A 9,472-nucleotide genomic window follows, 5' to 3' on the forward strand; every position below is an offset into this window, starting at 1 on the left:
CTGCTTGCTTCCAAGATGTGGCTTTTTGAAGCACACAGCTCTCAGGGCAGCAGAAATTGTCCATATTTCAACCATGGATGTAAATGAGTTGGAGCTCACCGTTTTGGCTGGCAAAAAGGCTTCTTTTGTCAGAGCCCAAAACACACCATGCCACAGCATGGTTTCCTTCTTGTGGGGGACAAAGGATGCTGGGGGGTGGGGAGAAATTGCACAAGTGGAATAGACTATTAGCCGTTTAAACACTAGGATGATAAATTTTCTGTGGCCTCTTGCAAAGCAGATGGGATTTGTGACATTAAGAGCTGGAGCAAGGATTGGTTTAGCAAGGCTCTCTGTTTCTTTTATAACTAAAGGATAGCTTGCATTTCTTTTAACTTTAAAGGTAAAAAAAAATAGAGCAGAGGCTGTTTCAGCAGAGCAAAGGATGTCACATGTTTGAAACAAACCCATTTTGTGAAGCTATAGGGCTTGGAGATTCTGGATTCCCACTGAATCAACCCCCTATGTCTTCTCTGCTGCCTGTGTAGTGGGTTGAGGGGATGCTTGCTTTTGGCTTTGGGGTTGTGATACTTAACAATTTCAGGGGTTTTGAGTTTTTTCCACCTATCCTGTCTCCTTTAATGTCTATGGAAATCTCCCTGAAGGATGGAGAGCATCTGAGGGACACTTGTTAATCATTGTGGCTTTGGTTCAGCAGTGTCTCTGTGTCCAGAGCTGAGAAAAGCAAATGGAGATAACGGAGACATGGGGGAAAATGTGGAATGGTCCTTGTTTTTTCCTTCCTCAGACCTTCTGGCTGTACACACCCCAAACTCCATGGGTTTTATTGGTGAGATTCAAGTCTTCTATCTATACGCTTGATGCATAGCAGTGTGGTTCTTGTCCAGGAGCAGCATCTCTTCTTTGTTTATGGCAGTTCTGTCCCCTCTTGAAATCTCTGGAGCTAAGACAAAGCTGCAGAGCAAACAAACCACTGCCTCAAGATCTGCTTGTCTGGGCTGCCTCCTGTGATCCCTGGGGACCCACGGGTCAGAAAGGATAAATCCTGTCCTGAACCCATCCGTCCCCATCATGGCATCCACCCCTTAAAAATAATAAAAGCAGAAAGGAATTAATAGAAAGCTTTCACTCCCCCCTGCCCTCCCCTTCCCTGCATTTCCCTCAGTGAGTGCAAAGATAGAGAAAAAAGTGTCCAGGCACTTGTAGGGTGATTTTAGCTCTTGTCCAGGCCCTGTGTGTCCCTCTACATTGAACCATAAGGGCTAAATCCATCATCCCAGTGCGTGAGTTTCCATCCTCGCCTCCGTCCCCCCCTCCACAACCCCGTCCCATCCTGATGCTTGCATACACTGGTGGGGTAAATAGGGTGAGGATAAGGAGGAGAATGGGTTGCACATCCCCTTCTTGATATCCCTTGGGTAATTGGGGGTGGCTGTGCTGTTTAAGCAGCTTTGCACTTCACACTGATAAACCCATCAGCTTGAAAGGTGGTAGCTTACCACTCGAAAACTGCTTGTGGAATGATGCCTGGTGGGGGGCTCCATGAAACTGGGCTGAATTTAGAAGAGCCAAGGGCCTAGCTCTCATCCTGCTGTCACTGACACCTTGAGTAACTCCACTGACCTCCCCCAAACCTAAATAGCAGATATTTCTTGGACTCTTATTAGCATTCCTCCAAGAAATATAAACAAACACTGAGTATAAAGCCAAGACGTCGCCCAAACCCCCCAAAGCCAGCTAAAGACAAAAAAACCCCAAGTGGATCAGAAATCCCTGTTCCCACTTATCCCCAAACTCCTTTGTGAGGAAGCACTGGTTGGTTTAACGAGCTTTATTAAAGGGTGTAAATGCAGCTTTTGGTTGCGTGCATGTGAGGATTCTGCAGGGAAGAGCCAGTCTGAAGCGGGCAGAGCAAGAGCCTGGGTGACCTTTACATTCAATGGATTCCCATGAACACACATAAAAGAATAACCTTATCACGTTAGGGGGTGTGCCTGCAAGTTAGGGGATTAATGGTCTCTGGTTTTAGGCTGCTTTGAGCCAGTTTTGCTGTCTGCTTGCACTGACGTGCAGGATCTGGAAGACCAGGCTGTGACTGCATCTGTGGCGTCATTTGGACTTGGCCCTGGAGAGTCCACACTGGAAACGTGTAGCTGTTGCTAGTGCTGCACTTCAGTAGATAATTATTCTTATTTTACAAGTTAATTAATGGGAGGTTGGAGCGGGGGAAGGGGGAGTGAATGGTCTCTGAAGAATTTTTATTGTTGGAGAAGCAACTCAGGAGCATCTTGGTGCTCCAGAGCTACCATCCCAGCTGCCTCTCTGAGCTTCCTAAGGATTTAAAGAGAGAGAGACCATTATCTCTTACAGAATTGTAGAATCTAAAGGGTTGGAAGAGACCCTTTAGATCATCAAGTCCACCTATTTTGCAGTGTGGAGGATTTGTGGCCTCTGTCACACCTCATGCAGCTTGCTTCACTTTCCAGTAACGTTCCCTTTCCCCTGCTCCCAGCAAGTGTTGGCAGCCAAGTGGGCCTGATGAAATGCTGCTACTGATCCAACCCCTCTGTCCTTCACTAGAACAGCAGATCTGTTTGGGATAGGTGGACCCCAACCCCTCCTTTCTGCCTCTTTCCTTTAAAGGTTGATCTATTGTCTATTAACACAGAATTCATCCAGCAGCACATTGGCAACCCCCTCCCCCCAGAAATTACCAGGATGTGTCCACCATGCACCATGCCTTAGACATTCATACAGGGATTCATGTCATACCTGATTTACTCGGATTGTGCCCTGTTGTTGAAAAGATGGATCCTGTTTTCCTCATTCCCATGTCAGAGCTGGTAATCCTGTGGCTGGACAGCCCAATTTTCTGGGAAACTGACTCATCAAAAAGGAAAAAAAGGAAAATTAGGGGGTTTTTTTGTTAGATAAGTGAGCTGAAGTGAGTCATCCTCGGTGCCAATGGCTACTGGGTGGGACTTGGGTTTGGAGGATGCAACCAGGGGTGGGATGGGAAGCAGCAGCCTAAGGAGACCGGGCAAACTGCTCCACTGTGGTCAAGGGAGAGATGGGCTATCTCCAAGGATGGGTCTGGTCTGAGGTGGGTTTCATGCCCTTTTCTTTCTCTTCACCCTACTGTAGAAACAACCTGGGGTTTCTGCACTTCTTTCTTACATACCTTAAGCTTCATTGGGTGGCTTTGGATCTTCAGCCCTAACTCCAGCTACATTTCAGTCAATCCTTTGCCAGATGACATGTTCAGGGAGGCGAAGGATTGTAATATGAACAGGGTATTGGGGAGGTGAGAGGGGGGGCTGTTTCCTGAGTCCAACAAACAATTGACTTAATGAATTTTCAAACACTTTCCCCTTGTAAAATTGTTTGATTAGTGGAACCAGACCCCAAGGAATGGACTTCTATCCAGGGTGGGATGTGTTAGCTTGTCTCCCTTGGGTAGGAATAAGGTGGTAAAGTCTCAGTTGTGGAATTGGAAAGACTAGTGAGAAAAGTCTTTAAGGAAGAGGAGAGGGAGGAAATCAAGTGCAGCAAGAAGAATGAATCTGCAACAATGCTGTAACGGCTTTTCTCTTCCCCTTCCTCCACCCCAACTGTCAGCTGAGATCTGGGTTTCCTCTGCAGTCTAGCTTTAAAACTAGACTTCAATGTCTTCTTTTTACAAGGAAATCTCAGGGTGAGGTGTCCACCTGGGTCCTGTCATGAGATGGTTCAGGGGATGAGCAGAGCAGTGAGGAGGCATCAGGGCATCGCTCAGGGAGAGATGGGGGATTTGGGGAGAAGGCTAGCACCCTGATAGGCACTTGGACCAACCTTGGCTCCACTGCCCACCACTGGCTCTCCTTGGGGTTTTCTTGGGATATTTACCATGCAGAAAGGTTGATCAAGGTACGAAGACCAGAGTCATGCAGCCACTCTGGGCACCTGAAATGTGGGGGAAGATGCTACACCCCCAGCAGCTCCTGTTGGAATCAGTTGGTATAACAAGCCTTCCCCCCCCATCCCCAAAGACATCAGATGGCAAAAATTTATTGCTGGAATCTCTTGACACCACAAAAAACATAGAAATGAAGAGGTCATGGCTAAATCAACCCTAGATGGGGCTGGTGGTTTCTGGCCCCTGGTGTTTCCTCCAGAATCTCCCCAGGGCTGCAGGAGGATAACTCATCTTCCTTTTATGAGGGGATACCTTGGCTTCCTGCCTTTATCAACAGAGCAGCTTGTAGGCAGCCTTCCAAAGGCAATTTGATGCGGTTTCAGATGCAAGTTGTACACAGATGAACTGTAAATGCCTGTGGCATGTTTCTTTACCCATTTCAAAGAACGCTATCAATTGCTTTGTGCAATGATGAAGCATGCCTGTACCTGACTAAGCTTTCTGTTGATTATCTGGCAATGCAGGAGTCTCTTTCTTGGACCAGAAGATGACTGGGACCTTTATTTCTCCTATCTTTTATCAGAGCTACTGGCCAAGTGGCTTGTTAGCCAATGAATGCCTCACGCTGCTCCATAAGGGAGTTTTTAACTGGCAGCAATGAATTGCATCTCATCTGCAGAGCCAGTAAGGGAGAATTTGGGGTAATGCTCTGAGGAGGGGAGAGGCATAGATGCTGTGCAAATACCTAAGCTGAGTCTTGTGTGCTGCATTTCAGTTGCACAGTGTTTTGTGCTTGCTGCTGGTTGGAGCCATGGATGTTGAGATGGGAGTCACTGTATCTGACCACTTCTGGGACCATGTTTGAGTCTGGTTGGGGAGGGAATTCCCATGTCAAAAGGGATTTGAGCTGCCACATACCAAAACCCACTGTTGGCTTTGAATTTTCTCTCAGTTAAACAAGTACTTTGTAGACTGCACTCTTCCTTTTCTTCAGTTGGCCCAGCAGAAACCCATGAAGGTCTTCCCAGTTCTCAGAAAGCCAAGTCTCACACTGATGTGTCTTCGGACCTGCTGGGGTCTGATCCAGCTCCCACTGGAGCCAACAGGATGCAACAAGGAAACAAGCTGGGCTGTGGAAGGAGAAGTTAGGAGGTGCTTTCCTGTTCGGACATCAAATAGGAATAGCCACTGGGTAGGATGTGGGAGAAGGACTACCCATAGGCTGCACAGAGACTAACACACCTACTTCCATGTAGATGTGAGCCATTTAGCATATGGGGTTTTGAGGGTTTTATTTTAGTTTCTGAAGAGATTTGTACTGCTGTAATTTCTCCTTGTAATAAAACATTTCAGTGCATTCCAAGTACAGCTTCATGAAAAGAAAATAAATAGAAAAAGTAGTATTTAGTTTAGGGAGCAAGGCATCTGCACAAAACCAGAGGGGATCAGCCTTGATGTCATTAAGAAAGCGATATCTGGAAACGTGTTTGCAGAAAGGAGCTCTACCCCCTGCATCCCCTCTGCACACAGATGTGTTTTCTCAAGAAACAAACCGAGATGGGCTGGGACTGGGGCTCATTTTACTGATTTTCTGTTGTTTCTACAGAATAACGGACCCTGGAGGATTGCGTGTTGGCCTTGAGCAATGCTCTGGTTGCAGGCCCTTTGGCCAGAGTCCCAATTTCTGCTCTCTGTTTGCAAGAGGTCTGAGACCTCTTGCCAGAAAAGTCATATCAGTGATCAGGACAATATTTTTGCAATTCTTTTTCCCCTTTGCACTTCTTTTTGCACATTGGCAAGTAGTCCCCTGGTTGGTCTCCTGGGAAGGAGAGCAGGGCCAAGAAGACCATGCTGAAAAGGGAAACCAGCGGGTGGGTGAGGGAAGATGAAGTGTGAACTTCTAGGAAATGGTCCTGAGAAGGTGCAAGGGCTGTGGGGAAGGCACCTCAGCCAGATCAAAGGGTGTGTGGGGAAGATGATACTGCAAGGAAGTTAATAAAGTAGTTTTAAACAGCGGTGGGAAAGGTGAGAATAGAGACCCTGGGGACTGAGGGATGATTTTATTTTTTTTTTTTTTTTGCTAAATGAGTGCTGGGCACACGAGCCTCTACTGCCAGCAGCGTAGCCAAAGAGCAGTGCTAATGGATCTGCTTGCTTGTTTTGGTGGGAGTTTATGCTTCCAGCCTTCTGGAAACCTTGCTTAATAAGGCATGAGGAGGCATCACCCGTGACTGCAGTGGGAACCAATGAGGATGCTGGCACATTTCAATTTACTCTCTCCAAAGATGCAGAGCTAAAACTTTTTTTGGCTGGCTGTTGAAATCACATAGTTGCTGTTGCCCACAGCTGTGTAGAGGAGCTGTTGGGATGTGATCTGAAGAGGTCCAGCAAACCTGATGAAGTGCAGGTCAACTCTCTTCCTCGCTCAACTGTGGTGATGGAGGGACAGAAATGTCATCGATGAAGGAAGGCCAAAACCACTGGGGGTAGAGAGATCTCCTTGCTTGCTGGCATCGTTAATCAGAAAGAATACTTAATGTAATTAGCAAAGAATCCCCAAAGGCTCTATATGAAACAAATTGGCTCTCTCCTCTCAATGCCTGTGTGGGATGTTTGTCCCACCACAGCAGAGTCTGGGTTAGACAGACCAGTCCTTGGTTCCTCTGCTTTGTTAGGAGATGAGTAGGCAGCCTACCCTTACAGCTGCTTTTCAGTTGTGTCTTAACTTGATTGTATCTGCAAAGACCATTAACACAACATTTTTTAGTCTGTTAACTACCCAGTAGGGTACACAACATGAGACACAAGGTGCTTGGGACATCCATGCTGTTTAAGGGTATACTTAATCTATCCCTTTAGAAAGACAGAGGAGAAGACTGCAGAACTCAAACTGTTAAACACATCCTCAGTACTGTAATCTCTATGGCAATTAAACTTATTTTTTTATCTTGTTTTCCAGGTCAACAATGCAGTTCCTAGCCTGGTTCAATTTGCTGCTTCTCCTTCCTTGTTTTGGTACCACCAAAACCTGCTTCCCTGGCTGCCACTGCGAAGTGGAGAGCTTTGGTCTCTTTGACAGCTTTAGTTTGACCAAGGTGGACTGCAGTGGAATAGGCTCACACATTGTTCCTGTCCCAATCCCTCTGGACACCTCCTACTTGGATCTATCATCAAACAAATTGGAAACAATCAATGAATCAATGCTTACTGGCCCTGGATACACCACCTTGGTGAGCCTTGACCTGAGTTATAACAAAATTGCCAAGATTTCCCCTACAACTTTCTCCAGGCTTCGGTACCTGGAGTCCTTAGATCTGAGTCATAACTCTCTGGAAGTCCTTCCAGAGGACTGTTTCTCCAGTTCTCCTCTGGGTGACATAGATTTGAGCAATAACAAGCTTTTGGATATAGCTGTGGACATTTTTGCTTCAAAAGGTCAAGGAAAACCCCTGAATGTGGATCTATCCAATAATATGCTCAGCACAATTACAAGGCACCGCGAAAAGAGCATCCCCAACATCCAGAACTTAAATCTTTCTGGAAACAGGCTGACATCTGTGCCAAACCTTCAAGGGATTCCTCTCCGATACTTAAATCTTGATGGGAACCCTCTAGTCAAGGTTGAGAAGGGAGATTTCATGGGGCTGAAAGATTTGATTCATTTATCCCTCAGCAGCCTGCATGGCTTTGGAGAGTTGTCTTCCTATACCTTCAAGGAACTACCAGCCCTCCAAGTTCTGGATTTATCCAGCAATCCTGACCTGAAGTCAGTGACTGCTGAAGTTGTCTTTGGTCTGAACTCCCTACAAGAGCTCAACCTCTCTGGGACAGGCGTGTCATCCTTGCCAAAGACTGTGCTGAAATACCTGCCTTCCATCAAAAGCATCACCTTGGGGAAGAACATACAGTGTCTTAAGACCATCAAAGAAGGACAGTACCATCGACAAATTGGGCTGACCAAAAAAGAGGTCCTCAGTTGCCACGACAGCCATGGATCTGTAGCAGCAGCGCCTTATGTTTTGTGATGAAAGCTGGGGAGGAAGGGGTGGGGAGGGGGGGTGGGGTTTGTACAGGTGTCGGACTGAGATGGCTTGCAGTGTGCCTTTTGTAAAACTGTCAATAATTTATATATTTGTATATGCCAATACTTGATTGTTTGTGGATTTTATAAACTCTCAAATCCTGGCCCTCATCATCTGCAGGCTCCAGATCCTGCTCCATGCATTGCGGTCTTGCGTGCAGCCTTGTTAGCCCCAGAGCGGTGATGCTGGACAACAAGGACCAAGCTGCTCTGCAGGTCCTGGGGCAGAAGAGCTGGTCTGGAGCCAACCTTGCCCCAGACACATTTGTAGGAGCAAAGCTACGTCTCTCCAGAGCACACACACCAAAACATACCCACTCACAGCTGCTCGCTTACACACCTGTGCATCATCTCTTTTTAATTCTAATTCCCCACGAAGTGCCTTCTGGATGTTGCCTTCATTAGCAGCACCCTGTTCCCTGTCATGCACTTTCAGTCTTGAAGAAACATTTCCAGACAAACCTGAATACAGGGTGCCCCTAATACATTGGTTTTTACATGTTATTTGCATAGGTGTGCAGTGAACGTTGAATAAGTGGAGAACTTTGCCCACAGTTTTCTCCCTACATTCCCATCTCCATCCCTTTCACATTAAATAGCTTCAGGTCCAACCTTGGCAACCTCCTGTCTTTTTAACCTTAGCAAGCTGTTGCTCAGAGTTGATGTACAGCAGGGCAAGGGGAGCAGAGGGGGTCTGCCAGGAGCTGCATCTCACCCAGGAGCCAGGCTCCCATGAAGCAAACGAACTGACTTGCAAAGTGAAGAGATCATGAAGCCTAGCTTTAAAAAATTAAATAACTTTCAAAATCCTTCCTCCCTTTCTGAGGAAGCTTGGAAGAAAGCTTTGACAGGGATTCTGATCTTAACAACCTTATCAAACCAAGAAGATGACCCAGAGGATGTGAGAGTAAGCTGTTTCCATTCTGACATCCCCAGTCTGAACACAATATCTGTGACTCAGCTGGGCTCAAGTGAGGCAGTTTCCAGCACCAAAAACACTCACTAAAATGTGCCAGAGAAGGAATTAAAACTGAAACCTGTGACCCTGGAGCACTTTGCCTATCAGGGGAAATATCTTGTTGGGGTTTTTTTTTTTCAGAGTTGTGGCTTTTTTTCTCTCTCACAGGCTTGGCTGCCAACCAAAATCTCATAAAAAGTCTGGTCCTCAGAGATTATTTTTTTTTTCTCTGAGTTGCTGGATTACTGGAAAAGGAAAGGGAAGCCCCTCTCATCCTCTTCTCCAAGGCAGGAGAAAGCAGGGGAAGGCAGCACAGCTTGACTCTGTGAGGACTTCAACCTGCTTATAGGAGTTCCTGCAGTGGAAGTGTCTGCTGATGCCTGGTCCAACTCTGGCACGCTCTGTCCTGGGGATGGGAAAGGATGTTGTGGATGGGGTTCCTGCCTGGGCTGGTCTGCAGTTTCATCTCTAAACACAGCCTTGCATCAGGACAACCTTCAGTGTTCGAAGCTGGCTTAGGGAGGTCCATGCAAAGGTG

The 9,472-nt window shown here is 46.7% G+C and overlaps 1 protein-coding gene across 1 annotated transcript; it reads left to right on the forward strand.

Annotated features, from left to right (window-relative positions):
- Positions 1–6,861: 6,861 nt before the first annotated feature.
- Positions 6,862–7,920, forward strand: TSKU (tsukushi, small leucine rich proteoglycan; the record flags this gene model as incomplete). The annotated part of the gene is made up of 1 exon (XM_084279631.1): positions 6,862–7,920. One exon carries the CDS (start codon positions 6,862–6,864, stop codon positions 7,918–7,920), a length of 1,059 nt encoding a protein of 352 aa, XP_084135757.1.
- Between the last annotated feature and the right edge of the window lie 1,552 nt (positions 7,921–9,472).

Source organism: Gallinula chloropus, assembly GCF_964237585.1.
Source record: "Gallinula chloropus genome assembly, chromosome: 1".
Classification (NCBI taxonomy): Eukaryota; Metazoa; Chordata; class Aves; order Gruiformes; family Rallidae; genus Gallinula; species Gallinula chloropus.